The following is a 19,847-nucleotide window of genomic DNA, read 5'->3' as shown; positions in this document are numbered from 1 at the left end:
TCTCGAAATTTACGTAACTGATTTCGTGTTCTTCTCACAGTTCCACCATAAAGCCTGTAGGAATGTTGCTAATCCACAGACGAGAGCTATGTGTCAAAGTTTTCATTGATCTGTGACAAGATGAAAGGAAAAGGCTCACATATGGAGGGTGGCCAACTGTCTTTGCTTGAAAAGGACTGTGTTATACTCGAAGATGATATCCTCTCCTCAGTTTTAGTGTTAAAATGTCCTATGTCTTATGAATTGATGGTGATAGTAAGCAGTAGTTATTTTTTTTATATACTGCCTTTGCTCAGAAGAGCAAAAAGGGAGCAGCCCCATGTTGGTTTCCACCCTTTTAACTTATACCTAAAACCCCAAAGTCTGGTATGGTCCAACTTCTCTTCCAATGTAGCAATTCCCTACAGCATCCTTGGTGGGACTCCCCCATGTTAATCTGTCCAAGAGAAGAAACCTCCTGCCCCACAGTCTCATTGTTAGGGAGTCCGCTGCAAGTTGGCTGGGGCTCTGCTCTCAGCTGGTCTTGGCTGGGCATCTTCGCTGGGGCGGCTCTGCCCCGTGTAGCTCTCAGGCTCCTCCTGGGACTGGCAGGCTAGCCCAGGCATGCTCTTCTCAGGAACCAGAGAGCACCTGGCAGCACGCTAGGCTCCAGAAGTCTAGCCTCCAAACCAGCACCCTGTCACTTTCACCCCGTGCCATTGGCCACAATACGTCACAAAGTTGAGGCGCTGGGAAAAATCTTCTGCTCCTTTCGTGTGAGGAACTGCAAAGCCACGCGTCAAAGGGTTTGGAGACAGGGAGGGGAGGAGAATTTGAGCCGATAATGCCATCGATCGCAATCCCAATATAAATCTTTTCTTTCCTGGGGAAAGCATTCCTAGTTAATTTAGATGGATTTTAGATGCAGGTTAAAAAGGACTGCTGTGACTTCTATTTTCTTCCCTTCTATCAAACGTATTTGGATGTGTCGAGGTGTAATCCAAAGCGCGATGTGGGCAAGGAGTCTGAAGATCTGGGGCCCCTCTAGAACCTCGCAGCTCTGTGACCTTGGGTGTGTCCTTTAAATTCCCCATCTGTGATGATAACATTGACTCCACAGGATACGTATGAAGATCAAGCCAACAATGCACTCTGTCCGCCATAACGAGCCGTTGGCAAGAGTGCTGACGCACTGAGGTGGGCCACTAGAGACCCCACCTCCCCGGGGAAACAGTTTGGGGACGTGGGCTCAGAGCACAGAGCGGGAGGGAAGGAGGAACTGGCTCCCCGCTGGGACCACGGGGTTGTTGATAAAGTCCCCTCTGTTAAAGAGAGAGAGAAAATGTTAAAGTCCTTCCTCGTTTCTCCTCGGTTCATTGTTACGTTCCAGTGGTTCTAAGAGAGACTTCTCGTATACAAAAATACTCCTGAGAAAAGCTAGTGCATATAAGCTTGACGTTGGGGGAAAAAAGTATCTATTTTTGGACTTCAACATGTATCTAAAACTATTAAGAATATCCTCTGAACACTGGCTCAGTCAGAACCCATTTCTCTTCCTGAGAATAGAAAACAGTCACACTTGGTCCGTGGTTCATTGTCCTGTCAGCAACCCACTGGCTGTCTGTGACCGGCCCTTAGTCAGGGCTTGGCGGGGAGTGGATGGGGCAGATTCCCGGCTGCACAGTGGATGGTGGAGCTGGGGCTCCGGAGTGGATCTCCTGATGGCCTGTCCTGCATTCAGGTGGGGTGTTCCCATCACGCCTTTTCTGACAAGCACCATGTGGATGGTGCAGCCTGCGAGGGTCCAGCAGCTGGGGGTGGCTTCCCGTGCAAAGCAGAGCTCCTAAAGTGGAATGGGCACTGCTTCCTACCTGTCCATGCTGCGACTTCAGAGCACACGTGGAGGAGAGGAGTGTTGAAGGTCCCAGGGCTGCAGGGTTCTAGGCTGGGTCCCTCCCTTCAGGTTCCTTGTCCACCTTGCTCTTGACCACGGCGCATCCGAATGTCTTTGAAGGGGGGAGGGGGGAGAATGTAAGAGTCATAGCGCTGTTAGTGATTATTTGGGGAAATGTTTGTGTTGCAGAAGGGGGGAACAGAGCCACTACTCCCCAATCTCTGGAGTCCTGTCTGGAGAAAGGGAGATTATTAAAGGGGCTCGGGGGCTGGGGGTTCTAAAGAGACACATTTCACTTCAATAGAAGAAAGGTGGTTGCAGCTACTATTGGGCAGCAGGATGGCTATTGGACCCCTCAGATGGCTGGCCCGAGGGCCCTTGAGAGCTTTCTCTCCTTAGCATCTGGGATGCAGTGTGATTCTGCTGGCATTGCCCCAGGACCTCCAAAGTTTTCTCAGGCGGTCAGGAGAACGGGGAAGGCTGGCCAGGGTGGGAGGCTGGCTGCAGAGCAGGCGCCCGGGCGGGAGTCTGCGGGCTGTGGAGCGAGGTGTTCTTCTCCCGGCGACTGTTGTGCTTCTCCTTATTTGTGTCCCTATTACTGATGTTGTTTGCGGTCCAGGAACTGAGGCACAGCAGTGGGCACCCTGTCTGGATGACCCTTCCAGGAGTCCTGCAGGGCTGCAGCCCCTAGGAGGTGGGAAGGATTGTGCCTGGGGAGGCCGGGCCTGAGTGGGAATGGGGTCTCGCTCGCTGCCCCCGGCCCCGGTCCCCCACAACTGCATGCACCGGGACAGCACATCCCCTCTGAGCTGCAGAGCAGGAAAGGCTTGAACGGGCTGATCAGTGTTCATCACTGGCTGCTGCTGTGAAGTCTTGTGTGTTTGCCTGGCTGTGTAGACGTGCAGAGTGGTTTGACGTGCACCATCTCACAGGTGCTCTCCACTTCTCCTCGAGCTGGTCATGGTTAGCCCTTTACAGATGAAGACGCCGATGACCAGAGAGCTTGAGAAGTCACCCCTATTCACCCAGCAGTAAGCATGGGAGCTGGGACAAGATGTAGGGCCTCTGGACCCCAGGTTTTCTTCCTCCACTCTGGTGGCCTCTTGAATATGCTGCTAGCCAGGCAGGGAGCTTGGGGCGAAAAAGTGCCTCCTCTGGATCCACAATCCCTTACTGTATATTCACTTGAACTTCTTTTACGCACGGCCTGAGTTCCTTCTCTTAAATCCCACCCCTCCTCAATCCGTGGGCCTTCCAGAGCAGAGCTGCCACTGGTCTCCTGGCCCAGCTTGAGGGGAAATCTGGGAGCGCCCTGTTTGGTCTTTGGGGTCATTCTCAGGGGCTAGAGTGTCTGGGGCTGAGATGGAGAGAGTGAGCCAGCTAAGCTCTTGTCCTCGGCTTTCAAGATCAGTGGAAGGATAGGAAACTACGTGAGGCTTTGGAACCTGTTGAGAGGTGGCAGCCAGAATGGGGGACCCGGCACACCAAATCCATGTGAAGCAAGGACTAGCTGAAGAAACCAGGGGTAGAGAAAGTAGTGGTGGTGTTATAAGGATTACATGTATGATATTTATAAAGTGTTCAGAACTTGCACTAAATGCTTCCACTTGTTACCTGGAATAAATCAACACGGTAGCCTTTGGCGATGCATATCGGGATGTGAAGCATGTAAGTGTGGCTTCATACCCTTAGAGTATGCCACTGCTATCACTTGGAAGTAAAGAGAATGATGACATCAAACGACTGTTCACAAAAGGAAGATGGTACATATTTAGCCTTCCCCACAAAAAGTAAAAGTCTGAATTTTTTTTCATTATAAATATGATTGACATTTTTTTGAAAGCTGTGAGGGGTAACACGTGGGTCATTTGGAAGGATGATTAGCATGTCATGATCCATCTCGTCAAGTCAGGTCGCTCATTTTCCTTTCCTGAGCAGAATTTGGAATGGAAAATTTCCACCAACTCTGATCCCAAATGCAAACATTTCTAAAGAAGAAAAGAAGTAGGTCAGTTGACCTACTTTTCTCTTAAGTTCTTGCTTAAGCTGTTCCAACTAAGAAATAAAGGAATCTTTTTCCTTCTTTTTAAAAGAACTGTGCACTGGCTATAGGGTATCAAAAAAAAGATTACAAAGAGAGCGAAATTATTTTTTGCTTTAGGAAAGCATCGACTGTAATGGTGTTCCCAAGATTGTAACTCTTTCCTTTCTGCTCTCTGTAATTCCGTGTTTCTGATTTCAGACCCTTGGTGTCTTGTCTACCTAACACTTTTAGTTTGGATGTTTTGCTGAGATTGTTTTCTGATGCACAGCTGTGGGTAATTAAAATGTGTGGGAAGGGACAGGGGTTGGGGGACCTAGATGGCTTAGATTTGATAGAACTGATTTTTTATTTTCTGTCGGGATTAAATAGAAGCACAGAGTGACAATAAACTTGATTTCTGGTGATGTAATTGGTTTAATATACTTCTGACAGTCTCATCGTATTTCTGGTGGCTACAAGAGATTCCTCCTACCTTGCTGACTCCGGGAAGTTTCTATCATAGGTTAGACCCAGGAAACTGCCGTTAGGTTTTTTTGGCTCTGGGACCTGTAGTCTAGTTTCCCACCAGTCCCCAGCCACAAGCTCATCCCAGCCCTGGCACCCAGGGCTCCAGCTCATGCCAGAGCCCTTGGCCTCACATTTCTGTGACGACAGGCATGGGGTTGAGGTGGAAGACTTGGGGTGGGTGGCACAGCTGCTGTGTCTTCAAACCACTAATGTCCTCAAGGTCAGCGGCCTCACGCAAAGGAACACGGGGTGAAAATCACAAGGTGCTGGCTTTGGTTCAGTCTGATCATCTTTTTAGCAGTTAGCTGTCCTGAGATGGGATAAACTACCTCCAGGAGCTGGGAGCACCCACTGCTGGGATGTGTAAACAGAGGCCAGATGGCTCTTCAGTCAAGACAGTGAAAGCGTGCGTTGTCCAGTATGATGGGGATTAGATCAGATGACACGACTTTTCTCTCCCACCCCTTCCTACTGTGAGCTCTGCTTTCTCTGTTTATCTGAGAAACAAATATGGCGGCTTTGACACTTGCTAGAGAATAAAGGATGGTCACTACAGTAGTTCAGAAGCTTTCTGGAAATGACTTATGTAACACTTATGCTTAATTATGAAAAGTTTATTAGACCCAAATTAGCTTCTGTTTAGTACTTAAGTTCTTTATACATTCACGTGTCAGCGTCATTTGCTTACAGCTTTCGTTTAAAATGGTGATGCTGCTTTTGGGTGTTGTGACTCACACTCCCCCTCATCAGCCCCCCGGGAGTGCACGGGGCAGGAGGGTGTCCCCTGCTTTAGGATTCAACCTCCAGGAAACACTTCCTGCAGGGGATCAACATGGCTTGCAATTAACGTGTGTTTTCTCCTGGAATCGTCACAAATATGCTGTCAGCCCCCTGCAGACAGTAAGGCATTACCAACATTTGTGTAGCCACATTTCAAGTTTAGTTAAGTGTACAGAGAAAATGCACTTTTATTTTTCTATAATTTCTCTGATCTCATGAAGTTATCACCAGCCCCTTCTTCCCTGCTTCCAGGCCCTGTCCCCTGCATGGGGCCGTGTCTATCTGGAGGTGCCCAGAGGCACCACTTGGACTGGTGGCATCCCTGGGCAGGGGGTACCTGACCTGGTACCACTTCTCCGTCAGGTGTGCACTGGTCTATATCCACAAAGTGTGGTTGGTTGGCCTCATGTGTGGGCTCACACTGGCTTTTATGTTTTACCTGGTAATTCAGTGACCATTTCCTTTGTGCTAGCTTTGTGTCCAGTAAATATCGAACATCCAGTATCTCATTTACCCTTTGCACAACTTTCTGGAAGAGGTAATAATACTAGCAGTTAGGTCCATGGTGCTTAGAGTATGTGGGGCCCTCTTCTAAGCACATCACATACTTTAACTTCTTTGACGCTCATAATAACACTGTGTGCTTGCTACTAGCATCAGCCCCGTTTCACAGATGAGGAAACTGAGGCATAGAGAAGTGATGCCACTTGCCTGCGGTTCACTGTTAGTAAGTGGGGGTGGTGGGATTCAAACCCTGGTGGTCTGGCTCCACAGTCCACGCTCCGATCTGTGACACACTGTGGCCTTGCTGCCATCTCAAGGTAAGGAACTAGAGGCTCCAAAGGTTAAGAAACTGCCCTGGGGCACGCAGTGCCCAGGAGAGTCAGTTCCTTTCCAGTCCAGGATGTCTCCTTGAGGATGAAGAGATGGCTGTTCCTTTAGGAGACATCCAGCCATCTCTGGGCCGTGGGGACAGCTGTTTCAGCTGCCATGCCTTATTCTTGGCTGGGGCAAGTGTCTGCTCCTCGTGCAGCTGGGGCCGCCTCCCATAGACTTCCTGAGGGATGCTATCCCAGTCTCCACAATAAATGCAATAAATGGAGTCCTCATGGAGTAAATGCAGTAAATGGAGTAAAAGAGGGAGTTGTCAGAGTTTGGGGTTGTTGAATTCCCTGGGCAGGGGCACCAGGGAGCAGGCTCCCTGTGTAAGGCAGTTAAATCATTTGTTGATTATTAATATTAAGCTTCTGTTGTCTGTGAGACACTCTGTACTAAGTACAGGGCATGTGGTGGTGAACAAAACTGACAACTTCCCTCCCCTCATGGCACTTACATTCACTTGCCATTGACAGAAAAATAATCGTACTGGTATACTCAAAAGAGAATTTATTGGCTTCTGTGACTGGAAAAACCCAAACATCAGGCCAGCTTCAGGCTTTGCTTGATCCAGGGAGCTTAAGTTTTTAGCAACTGGCCTCTCTCCATTGCTCAGCTCTGTTGCGCTCCATGTTGTTTTTATTTTCAAGCAATGCATCAGCCTGTGGTTGCATGCGTGCGTTCATTCTCCTAGGTTCGAATCCAACAGAAGATAGGGCATACTTTTCTCTCAAATAATTTCTGGTATTAGTCCCATTATTCTGCCTTGTTGGCTCTGGTTTGGTCACATGCCCACTCCTGAACCAATCACCATGGCCAGAGGGATGAGCTCTCTGATTGGCTAGGCTTGAGTCACATGACCATCCCCAGAGCAGGGAAGAGTCTATCCCATTGCAACTGTATAGACCGAGTGGGATGGTGTGGCCTCGCAAAGGAAGCTCACCATTCCCTCGCCAGAAGAAGGGCAGATGGTCCTGAGTGGGCAAGACCAATTATGTCCACCATATTGAGGAAAATAACTGGCCTAGTGGAACTCAGTAAGTGAGACTGGCATGAATCAAATAATAAATTTATGCTTCCAGTTGAGGTTAGTGCTACACAGGATCCTTGTGTAGCCAGTTTCAGAAGTCGTTTTGCTGGGTGGCTGCAGCCATGTCGTGAACAGCGGCATCAGTGCTTTGAGCCTGGCGTGTCAGCTTGGAGCAGGCAGTCGTGGGCGTGGAATGGTGCCTCTTGTGCATAATACATCTGGAACCAAGATGCTTGTCCAGAGAAACACTGGTCTCAGCAGTTAACTGTGGCTAAATTTCATCTGGAGTTATAAAAAATGAAGGCATTTGAACTCATTCATCACTGAGAAACTGTTGAGAATGAAGCGATTAATAATTCCAGCCCCCTTAATGATAGATACCATCTGGAAAGTACGGCAATAAGAAAGGGGAAGGAAAGTCACAAAAATGAATGAGAAAGGTAATGGAGGAGTTGTTGGCCGGTGAGGTGTAGCTGTGGTGAAAGCTTTAAGAAATACGCATGTCAGATAAATTGAGACCCATAAAAAGTAAAACGTCCTGTCTGGGCTGCCTGCCTTTCTTTTCAGGGAGAAGCTCTAACAGAAATAAAAGGAGCTCATTTGGTTACTGAGGTTCAATTCCAAGCTAACGATTTCAGGGACGGAGGTACGGAGGTGGCAGAGGGGTTGGGAACTGAATCCCGGGTCTGCTTTAGGATTTGCTATCATGTGGATTTATGGGTCCATTAGAGCAGAGGGTCTTTTGCAAGTGTGCTTAAAGTGCCTTTCCTTTCCTGGGGCTGCCACCGGTTAGCACCGATGGAGCAAATATTGAATATTTTGATAGTGAACGTGGAGTAGTTGGTGTTTGAGAGCATGTGCGTGGAATCCAGGGAGGTGATTAGGCGAGGTGGCAGGAAGAATGCTCGGGAATTGTGCTCGAGGTGCAGTGACAGAAGTCAGGAGCAGCTGGCTCCACTTCACAGGTGTGCTGGCTGCAACTCCTGCCTGTGATGTTCACGTGGGGGTGATGGGAGCCTGGTCTTTGCTGTGCCAGCGTACATGCTCCCATCTGCCTGCCCCACCTTTTCACCCTCGCCTGATGCAACTGTGGGGAAGGGGGCTGCTGCCCTGAAGGGCCTCTGTCCCCTGACCTTGGCCCTGTCTTTTTGGGCAGTGTCCCCACAGAGGGCGCTGCAGTTAGTCGGACTGCCTCTGACCTCCCGAGAAGCCTTGGGCACATCAGGGACCTGTGGGCCCGCTTGGGTCCAGTGCCCTGTTCCCCTTAGTCCCCATCAAGGGCCTCCATCTGTATGCGGGGATTCTGCCTCAGTTTCCAGGTTGCACCTCTGTTTGCTTCTGCCGCTGACCCTGGTGAAAAGCAGGGCAGAATGAAAACTTAAGGAGTGGAAACATCACCAATCCTTGGAAGCCCCTGTGTGCTTCTCACCAGGGCAGCCCTCTTCCTTCCATCAGATACGATCCCTATCCTCAGTATTTTGTCCATCATTTCTTTGCTTCATGTATTGTTTATATATTGATCTCCAAACACTAGACTGTTTAGCTTTGTGAGTTTTTCAATTTAATATAAACGGAACTATAGTGTATTTATTTTTCAGTTATTGGCTTGTTTCACACTTCATTGAAAAAAAATTTTTTTTCTCATTGCATTTTTCCCACTTCTGTTGTTGGAGAACAACAGAACAACAATGCCTATCTTTTAGTGGTTAATTCAGGTGATTTAACATGCATACTTAATATATTATAAAGTTAATATATATCTTTACCCTCTTCCTAAACAAACAGATTTTTTAAACTCCAAGCACCCTTCTCTCAACTGATAAGATGTTGTCCAGTATTATAGTTCTATCTTATTCAAACCCTCAAATTACCCATTATTATTATTATTTTGTAAGTCAATATATATTTTTATTTATTTTTTCACAAGGACACGATTTTAATAGTTACTTATATTAAGATGCAATGTCTGCTAAATTATAAAAATTGCTTTAAAAATATATTGACTTAATTGCACTCATTTCCTTTTCTTTGTGTATTGACATTTTTCAAACACTGCATATTGAAATCAATTCAGAACATGATCATTACAACATGTGGTAAATAACTTCATATCTACCTAACATTGTTCTCATTCAAATTTTAAACTAATGCTTAACTTAGCTTAGTTTATTGATGAAAATACTACATTCACATATTTCATAAAACCAGAGCTAGAAGGGCCTTAGAAAATAATCACACTTGCATGAAATGCTGACAAATAACTTACATATAGTTTCTATACGGCATTCTGTTCACACCATGTATAATCTTGACTATTTCCTATTATAAAATCATTTCCTATTTCCTATTATAATTATAGATACACTAATGTTGAACTTACAATTTTAATGTAAGTCAGTATATATTTTTAAACTGACCTACAGTAGCCATGCTCATCATTCCTTCTAGCAGCTCAGATTCTCTGTCTAGGATTATATTTCTTCTAATTGAAGTATATCCTCTAGAATTTTCTTAGTAGTCAAATCTCAAATTTTTTTTTTCTGAAGACATCTTTATTTTTCCCTTCACCTTGAAAGAGTTTCATTAAACACCATTATTTTTTTCTCTGCACTCTGAAAATATTATCTCATTGTCCTCTGGCTTCTATTGTTGCAATGGAGAAGTCAACCATCAGTTTAATTCTTTATTCTTTGCAGGTAATCTGCCTTTTCTCTCTGGTTGACAAAATGAGACATTGAGTAGCTTTGTGCCATTTCACTGTTATGGGTCTTTGACTAATTCTCAGCATTCACTCTTGAAATATTCCCTCCTCTTCATTCTCCTCTCTCTTTTTTGGAATTCAGCTTATACATGTGTTAGACCTTTCATTCCATTCTCCATGTCTCTTAACCTCCTGAAATGTAGATTAAACTTATGTCACATTTATATAAATATCCCATGGTTGTGTCATTCTTGGTCTTCACTGTGACGCTTCACTCACTTACCCCTTCTTCTCTCCTTTCACCTCATCGTCACTCCTTTCTGCTCACGTAGCATCTACCCAGCCTTCAAGGTGCACTTCCCATCCCCCTTCATTGCCTCTATAAATCCTGCCCTGACTTCTACAGGCCTCATTAATTTCCCCCTTCTTGTGTCTTTCACAGCACTTGCTGTCCTCTGCATGAGATAACTTGGTGTAGAGCAAAGAGCACTGGACTTGGAGTCCGAGGACTTGAGTTCAAATTCTGGCTCCACCACTTAATAGCTCTGTGACCTTGGGTAAGTCACTTCTCTTGCTGACCTTCAGTGTCCTCAGTTATGAACTGATGATGGTAGGGTTGTTAGGAAGGCTAAATGAGATGAGGGCCACTGAGTCCCCAGATACTGCCCAGTGCTGGCTTTGATAGAAGGCCTCTCATGTGACCCTTGGTGTATCCTTTTGCCTTTCTGCTTCAAAACAGAAACCGTTCCTGGTAGACTAGTGGCTTGGGAGCTGGATACCAATGTCACAACTGTGGAAATGGAGCTGTGAAGCAACACTTAGGTGAAAAAGCCCTCAGTGAGTTGAAATCCCTGGCTTGTATGACTCCAATCCATACCTTTCAGTCCATTTTCCACCCTTGAACATTCTCACATTCTTCTGTTTAGGAAAGATCAGTAGCTCCCCATTGCCCTCAGAATTAAGTCCATAATCCTTTTTAATGGTATGGAGAGCACTTTGGGGCCTGACCCTTGCCAGCCTCTACACATCTTGCCACTGCCCAGCTCCTACTTTTTAAAACAATTAATTAATTTTTGGCTGCACTGCGTAGCTTGCGGGATCTTAGTTCCCCAACCAGGGATTGACCGGCGCCCTCAGCAGTGAAAGTGCGGAGACCTAACCACTGGACTGCCAGGGAATTCCCCCCAGCTCCTACTTTAGCCCTCCCGCCAGCCACAGAGAATCACCTGCTTGTTCCTTTTGCAAACTGCCCTCCTTTCCTTGCCTCTCTGTTTTAACCTTTCTGTTTTCAGTCTAACTGGAGCTTCCATCCCTGGGCTCCAGGGCTGGGTGGGTCGCCTCCCTGAGCCCACGCCCTATAGCCTTTATCGCCACTGGTTACAGCGAGCACCACCCCTCCCCCGCCCGCTCTTAAAAAAATTTTGCTAATCTTGATTTCAGTCCAGAGTCAGAGATTCTGGAAGGCAGGAATTGTTTCTCATTTAATACTGACTCCCAGGTGCCCAGCATGGGACCTGGTTCCTAGAGAGTTCTTGATGAATGTTTATTGAAGGGAGGAAGGAAAAAGGAAAAAAGGAGGGAGGGAAGGAGAGAAAGTGTTTCTGGAAAAACTACATTTCCTATTGTCTGGGGATGAGACTTGGCTCAGAAAGAACGTGTAGCTGCATACTCCAATAATCATTCCAGAGCAACTTACCCTGGAACATCGTCTGGTAAGGCCATCTCCCTCAGCAGAAGATCCTAGTCATTAGCAGAGTTAGAAAGTTTCCATGATCCCAAGGGTAAGCTCACTCCCCAGCCAGAAGTGGTGAGGTGAGGCCCTCCCCTCTTTCCTCGGCCAGGAGGTTGTAGAGTATTTCAGGTAGGAGGTGGGATGGGATGGGATATGATTAATGCTAATTCCTAGTACACTTGGCTTCGAGGTGATCCAGAAGAGAGAGAGCGATGGAGAGCAGAGGGAACGGGGCAGGAAAACCTAACAGCCTCTCCTCACCATCATCCTACACGGCCCTCAGCCACCAATTAATTCTCTTAGGAGTCAGGTTTCCTGTGAAATTCTTTGCCATCCTGAACTGTGAGTCTGTATCACCTTTGGTCTTGGGCCAAATTACAAGTTTGATCCCCAGGTAGGTATCAAAGAGGGGGCAGAGTTCACAGATGCTTACTATTTGAGATACCTGGAGAGTCTCCCAGGAATATCCCAGGCTGGGGCCCGGAGGAAGTCCCCTTCAGCAGCCTCTGTTTGAGAGGACTGTGTGCGGGGTGTGGGCAGCACAGCTTGGCAGTACTATGACCATTGCTGCTACCAGCTCAAGGTAACATCCAACACTCGCATGTGTGGAGTGTACTCAGTGTATCCAGTGCAAATTAGTTACATTGTATCGGGTAGTCATTACGTTCTCAGGCACATTCATGTGTGACGAGCACATTCGTGCGTTACCGCAATGAATTCTCAAACAACCGGATGATGTAGGTGTTATAGTCAGTACCGCTTAATAGATGAGGTCACTGAACTGGGTTTCAGAGGGGCTTAAGTGACCTGCCCAAGGCCACCTATTGATCAAGTCCTTGAGCTGTGATTTTAGTCCATGTGCATGATCACTGCTCCAAACAAGCCCCCAGCGTTCCAGGCACTTGGAATACAAAGATAAGATTTCTGTGTCTATTCAGGTCTTCCAGAAGCAGAAGTCCAAGAGCTTTATTGGAGGAAATGTCTGTGAAGGATAAAGGGGAGACAGAGCAGGACAGATGGGGAGAGTCTTCTGAACATGGTACAGGTCTGACACCTGTGAAGGAGCAGAGGGAAGGAAGGACAGATTATTGGGAGGAAGAGCCTGATACGGGAGTACAGCTCAGAGAACATCTTCGCCAGGCTGATGGGAGGCTCTTGAGGAAAGACTGCTTGCTAGAGGAGTCCCACGTTGGGTAGGCATGGCAGCTCTGGTACCCCCTGGGCTCCGTCATAGTACCCCTTGTCCGAGTCAGGCACATAGTACCCCCTGTGCACAGTGGATCCTGAAGGACCAGCAGCTGGAGGCTGTCAGCTCACCAGCATTGCTGCTCCTTGAAGCAGGGTCTCTGTAAGGGAGGCTGAACAGAACACTCCCACGGCCATCACAGGCTCTGTCCTTGAGCTATTCCCAGCCACTTTACTAATATACCATAGAGTTTGGACAGAAGGTTGTAAAAGTCCAAAGGTGGGACGTTCTAGGAGCCTCCTGGGATAACAATGATTTCCTGACAGGGTTAAGCAAGTTGCATACTGAATAAAGGGAAGCCAAGGGGGCTAGTTTGGGGGAGAACGGATTGAAATACAGAAAAGTGAGCTTAGCCATTTTGGCCCAGGGAGGCACCTTTTTCTAGTTCAACCACCCAGAGGGACATCTTTTTCTAACCCACACAAAGGTAGAGTGTAGGTGACCAGCAGCCTGTGATTCCTGGGAGAAAAGAGGAATCCTTCAATGAGGATTCAGGGTCAGCTGGGACAAATCGGGCATTCAGAGCCTGGTGTCCGTTGTTCCTGAGCCAGACTCTGCCAGACGGAGGTCAGTGGGAAGCCCTTCGAGGGTTTTAGATGGCAGAGATGCATGGCATTGTCATTTTGGGGTTACTGGTCACTTTTGCATATTAAAAAGTCAAGTCATATTTAAGTTTGTTCAGTCTCCCGCCCATTATAACACTCCCCTCCTCTCCAACTCCCAAGTCTAGGCTGGGCTTCAGCTTGAGGTACTTGGAGTTGGGACAGAGGTGACATCTTCTGGTCCTTCTTCCTCGCAGCCCTTGGCTCCATCTCTATTTCCCCTTACTTACCTACTTGCCCTAGACACCTTTAGGGTCTAGGTCCTCTGGTATTGGGCCAGGGAGGTGGGTTGGGGACAGTGCTGAGTCTTCTGACAAATCCTGGGCATGCTTTTCGGTTGGTCCTCTTTTGGCTGTCCTTGCTTCTCTGGCTGAACCCACCAAGGCCATCCAAGGAGCATCCTCCCTCCTGCATGGTATGTATGTGTGATTCTTTGGGCACCCTGCGGTGGGAGTGCTTCCCACCCTCTTCTCTTCTTCTCTCTCCCTGGTTTTCTGCTTACACAGCCTGGTTGGGGAGCGGGTGGCTGGCTTGATTGCCTCTCGATAAGTCCTGGGCAAGGAGGAAAGAGGTGGCCCCCATTTGTGTTGGCTGTCTTAAAAGGGGGACATGTGACAGTGTGGCTGCTTCTGTGTCCTCTGCTTTGGGCACAAGGAAGTCGTGCCACACCTCCTGTTAAGTAGGAAGGATATGGGAAGGGAGTGTCCCTACAGTGAAGCATGGCAATGGCACCAGGGGTGCAGTGGCGGGGAGTCACAGCATGCAGTGCCTTCAGGGTCATGGTGATGAGCAGCCCATCTACCTTCTACCCTCTGCTATGTGACTGGCAATAAATAATCCCGCTGAATGAATGCAGATGGTAAACAAGTAGGTGTGTAAGAGGACATTGTGTTGCAATTTACCTTTCCCCCAAGTAACAGCTGAGAGCAGGAGCCCACATTTCTGTAGCTCTTGTGTTTATGAAATTATTTTCAATTCTTGGTCTCACTTGAAAGTCGTAACGCGCCCTCGAAGTAGGTAGATTAAGATTGTCACTTAAACGTCAAAGGACACTGGGGAGGTTGAGGGCTTGGCTGAAGGTCCCATGCGCAGGTGAGGGCAGAGGTGGGCAGGTCATCTAGGTCTCCTGACACCCCTCCTCTTCCCACCGCCGCCCCCTCTAGAGCCTGACCTACCAGACACATGGCCTCTCGTTCACTCCCTTAGAGGACAGCGGCTCCTGAAGAGCCTTTTGGGGGATTGACCCTGATGTACAAACACCTCCAAGGCCAGACCTGACCCTCCTACTGTGGTGAAGCCACATCGTGTAGGACCGCAGAACCTGAGGACGTTTTGTTCTTTGAGCCGAAGTGGAGCTTAATTATGTGCCCCTATTAAGAAACTGTTTGCCTGGCATCCACAGGTAGACAGAGGAAGTGTTTTTACTTCTTAAGAGGAAACACTGTTTTCAGGTGCTCACTCATGGGTACCAGAGAGATAACCGAGGCAGTAATCGTAAGTCATTCTGGTCTGGTCATTAAAGCAGTACTCTTAAGGCTCTCCACAGGGCAATTCTTGTTGACTTGTATTTGTAATCGATAGATGCTATAATTCCAGCTCATTTACTAATTCTTTGCTTACCCAGTTTTACCCAATTAATCCAAATTAGTGTGGCTTAATTTGGGGGAAAGCTTGCTAAATTGGGGTCTGAGTAGCAACTCTGCCCCCAGGCTCACTGCTAGTTGCTCCGGGCCAAGGTGTCTCCTCAGTAGAATAAGTCAAGTGCTGGACAGCTCCTGAGGCCCCTCCCTTCTCTAGACCTTTGACCAAGGCTGAGGGGCAGGAATGATCTGGGGAGGGTAGCTGGCTGGGGAAGGGGTTGCAGAATCTGCTGACTTTTTTTTTTTTTTTTTTTAAAAAACAGGAATTATCAGCCGAGAAGATGCCGAAGATCTCCTTGAGAATATGACTGAGGGCGCATTTCTGGTCCGGGTCAGTGAGAAAATCTGGGGTTACACCCTCTCCTACCGCCTGCAGAAAGGGTTCAAGCATTTTCTTGTGGATGCCTCTGGGGATTTTTACAGCTTCTTGGGAGTGGACCCCAATCGCCATGCAACGCTCACGGATCTCATTGATTTCCACAAGGTATCCCTCTTAGGGGTGCTGATGGGGGTGGCTGGGGAGAGGCAGGCTGTGGGCATTCTAAGAGATGGGGATGGAGAGGGAGCAAGCAGCCCCAGAAGGTCCTTAGGGTCACAGGGATCTAGACCATGCTGGTAGAAGAGACAAGAGATTGTCTAGACCAGGCTCTGGGGCCACTGCTCTTCTCTGGCTGACCCTCTACTCACGCGGGCACCTCAAACACCCATCTCCAAGCCGCTTCTCACCTTGAGTACCTGAGTGCTGCCTACTGTCAACACTTAGGGGCTGGTTGACCTGCCTTCTGTCCCAGCCCATGTCTCACCCCCAGCTTTTTCCAGGGTGTCCCTCTTGAGGACATTCTAGGCAGGCCTTCAGCAGCTTCGTCAAGCTAGCTGGGCAGGCAGCCCTGTGGTTAGAGAAGCTTCTCAGGTACAATGCCTCTTGTTCCAGCTATAGCTTTGCCACTTAGTGTGTGTGACCTCAGGCAGCTTCCTTAGTCTCACTGAGCTTTAGTTTGCTAACCAGGCAAATGGATGTAAATACTACTTAACTCAGATCCTGTGAGTGTTAAATGGGGGGATGTACATAACGGCGCCCTGTAACTGAAGTGGTATGCATGTTCTTATTTGTTCCCCTGTCGTGGACCTCACATTGTGAAGGACGTCTTCTTCCAAACGATGTATATAAAAAGAAACAACTTTTGTGTTAACGTGGCTGTTGGCATTAGTAGTAACTGGAAGAAAGCCAGAGGTGAAGCTCAGTGACCCGGAACGGGGTGGGGGGGCTCAGGATTCCGGGAGACAGAGCTGTGGCAGCTCAGGGGTCCCCCATCTCCCTGAGCTTTGCAGGCGTAGAAATGTTCACAGAATTACTTGACCGCCTCACTGGGCTTTTGCTATAATAGAGACTCTTGGATTTGTATTACTTTTTCTTCATGGATGTCCCCAGGGCTCTAGGGCAGCTCTTAACTTGAACTTATAAGTAAAGCACATAGAAAACCACCCAATTACAAATACCTAGATGCTGGGAGGAGAGGACTGCTCAGAAAACTAGGCTAACCGGGATCAAAGCAGATTTCTACTTGCATCAGGAAGAGCCTTCTAACAACGATAGGGAAGAGGAAGGAGGGGTGCGTGGATATTGGTACCTTCTGTGTCGATCGCTGTGCCTGTTGCTCTCATCCATGTTCTCATTTAATCTTCACCATGGCTCTGGGAGGGAGGCATATTAGTCCCATTTCATAGATCAGGAAACCAAGGTCAGGGAGTTTGAGTAACTTGTCTAAGTTTTCATGGCTGGTACCAGCTAGACCCAGGAGATAAGCCCCAGGCTGTCTGCGTCTAAAGCTTATGCTTGTCCCTCTAAGCCACGCTGTGTGCTCTCTCTGTCCAATACAAGCTGCTTTGAGCAGTGATGATCTCCTTGTCCCTGGAAGGGTGAATGTCCGTCTCTCAGAGATGCTATGGACAGGTTCCTGCATAGGAAGGGTAGACCAGATGCCTCTGGAGGTCTTTACCCTCTCCCAAATGTAGGGTCTGAGGCTGGCAACTGAGTTTCTAACACTGAAGAGAGATATTGTCTATGCCCCTGTGTAGATCTGGTGGTCAGCTTTTATAAATTAACATTTTAATTACACAATTTATGATTACATTCTAAGGAAAATCAAATACAGTACAAAGCAAAAGTCTTGTTCATTTCAAGCCCCCATTTTTATCCTCCATCTTGAATTACCAGTCTGCTGTTTCCCTATCCAGGTATTTCCTGGGCATTAATGTAGAAATTTATGTACATGAATTTTTTTGTTATGCATATAACAAAATGTATGTCCATAGTTTTGTTATTTTTCACACAAATTGGATAATCCTTTACCAAGAGCTTAGCAATTGGATTTTAAAAAACTTGCTTAATATTTCAAGAATGTATTTTTTGAAAGCATGGTCCCTGAGATCGGGCTGCCAAGTTTTAAATCCCAACTTCATTACTGTGTGTGACTTTGGGCTACTATTCAAATTTGGGACCTTAGTCTCCTCCTCAGTAAGGTAGGTTTAAGAACAGGACTCACCTCTCAGGGCCACTGGGAGGTTTCAGTAAGATATCACTGTGTAAAGCACTACAACAACGCACCTGACATTTGTAAGCTGTCAGGACATGCTGGCTGTTACTGACATACATCTGTGGGATCTCTTCATGTCCGAGCACGCACCGCACCCTTGGTATGGATGTATCTTACAGTTTCGTTCTCCATCCTCCTCTTGCTTGTCACTTATGTAGCTTCCAGGTTTTCGTGACCACAAACAGTGCTGCAGAGACTTGCTTGCATGTGTCACTTTGGGCACATGTGCAAGTCTTTCTCTAGGATGGATCCCTCACACTGGAATTGCTGGATAGAAGACTAAGCACATTTTATTTTGAAAAGATCTGCCAGATTGCCCTCCAGAAATGTAGCGCCAATTCATGCTTCTTCCCAAACTATATGAGGCTGTTTCCCTACACTGCTGCCAATACTGGGGATTATCAGTCATTTTAATGTTTTCCCGTAAGATGGGCAGTGTATCTCACTGTTGTTTAGCTTGTATTCCTCCGATTACCACTGATGCTGAGGATTTTTTCATGTGTTTAATGGCCACTTGGATTTCTTCTGTGAATTGTGTTAATGTCTTTTGTCCATTTGTCTACTTAGATGTCTCTTTCTTATTGACGTGTCAATTCTTCTGGCGACTAAATTGCTCTTTAGTTACGTCCATTCTGCTCTCCAGGTCTTCCACTGGAAAAAATTTTTTTAACTTAAATGGGCATCCCTTTCATTTCCAGGTTTTTTAACTGGTTCTTTTATTTTATAATAGTCCATTCTTGTTTCTTGGATGATTTATCTTCTTATTCCAGTGAGGAGATTAATACGCATCTCTTAAAGACTCTTTCTGTTTGTTTTATAAACCTGATATTTTCTTGGGAGTCATTTCGATTGTTGAGTTTGGCATCTTTCTTTTATGGTTATGATCTTCCTTAAATGTTTATAAATTTGGGGCTTTGAGGGGATCTTTGAACTTTGAAATTCCTGTTTATTCATCCGTGGATATAGTCCCTGTTTCCCAAATCCAATCTGTTCATGAAGTGAGGGACGGAATTGACGGTGAGTACTTCATCTTTGGGCGTGGAGATGTCTGAACTAGTTGGATCTCTTTGGTTTCCCAAGGAACTGCGTGCCTCTCCTCACTTCCTGACCTGCCTGAGGCAGAGCCCTCTGCCACCTACCTGGAGTTCCCCAGCCTGTCCCACTGACACTTGTTCTTGCCCCTGCCCCACAGTCAATCCTCTGACAATCTCATCCTGTATTGCCTTTGGTTTTCAAGTATTCTCCAACATTTTTGTTCTGTTGGTGGTCCTCCTTCTTATTTTCCCATGCTTTTATGGATTTATTTCTTTTTAAAAGCAAATTTTTCCCTGCCATTTCTATAAATTTGAATGCAGAGGAGGCAGATACATATTCTTAGTCTTTCTATCTCGAACTGGTCTCTCTCTGGTGGACCTTTATTTCCTTTTTTTGATTATAAGTGAATTTTCCTTTTTTTTTTTCCTTTTAGGAGGAAATTATCACTGTTTCAGGGGGAGAGTTGCTGCAGGAACCCTGTGGACAGAGGGACAGCCCACCAGACTACCATCTGTTGTTTGAATGATATTTTTCCCCCTTCTCGATTGGACTCCGTGGGGCATCCTATTTTTGACCTCAAGAACTTCCCAGCTCAAATTCTTATGGCCTTCTGGAAGATCCACCACCATCCACAGGGACAAGTAGATTAGTATATTTCAAGGAATATGAAATATATGGTGTACGTGCTGCTGGTTCCTGACCCAGTGCCCAAGACAGAAATTGCTAACAGCTGGTGCAACTCTTTCCTGAAAAATTTAGATACAACCTCAGAAGATGAAGCCTTTTTGTCATGGCTGCCCTAAACTGAATTCCTAGAATACAAGGATCATGTTTTAATTATACAAATAATTCCAGTGCCGAACTCTGAGTTTAACATATGGTAGACATTCAATAAATATTTGCTGAACGACTGCACTTCTTCTGAAAGTTTTCCAACACTCATCAGCAACGATCTCTAGTAAGTTATTTTCTATTTGTCACTGTTTATAAAGTCATGGGGATTAGAGAAGAAATGTTGTAAAGGATTTATATGGAAGGCATAGGTACTGTGTTTTAAATGATACTCATTGTCACTCTCATTGATATTATCAGTGGAATTACCTAAGGCTTCTGAGCCCCAGCTTCCAGACGAGATGACTGATACTGCCCTGCCTTCGTATTTCCCTCTTCTGCCATCCCTCCTCTGT

At 46.8% G+C, this 19,847-nt stretch overlaps 1 protein-coding gene across 2 annotated transcripts in view; it reads left to right on the top strand.

Moving 5' to 3' along the window:
• Nucleotides 1-19,186, top strand: part of SH2D4B (SH2 domain containing 4B) — an 82,275-nt gene extending 63,089 nt beyond the window's left edge. The window contains exons 7-8 of one of the 2 annotated variants that reach the window (XM_065894524.1): nt 15,295-15,515; nt 19,094-19,186. In XM_065894524.1, the coding sequence (XP_065750596.1) occupies nt 15,295-15,515; nt 19,094-19,186 (314 nt within the window). The remainder of the gene's footprint in view (nt 1-15,294; nt 15,516-19,093) is intronic. The other variant, XM_065894525.1, reaches the window with a different exon arrangement.
• Nucleotides 19,187-19,847: the final 661 nt, after the last annotated feature.

Source organism: Phocoena phocoena, chromosome 16 (genome assembly GCF_963924675.1).
Source record: "Phocoena phocoena chromosome 16, mPhoPho1.1, whole genome shotgun sequence".
In the NCBI taxonomy this organism is placed as follows: Eukaryota; Metazoa; Chordata; class Mammalia; order Artiodactyla; family Phocoenidae; genus Phocoena; species Phocoena phocoena.
The sequence above is the reverse complement of the archived record's forward strand: the minus strand, read 5'-3'. Positions and strand labels throughout refer to the sequence as shown.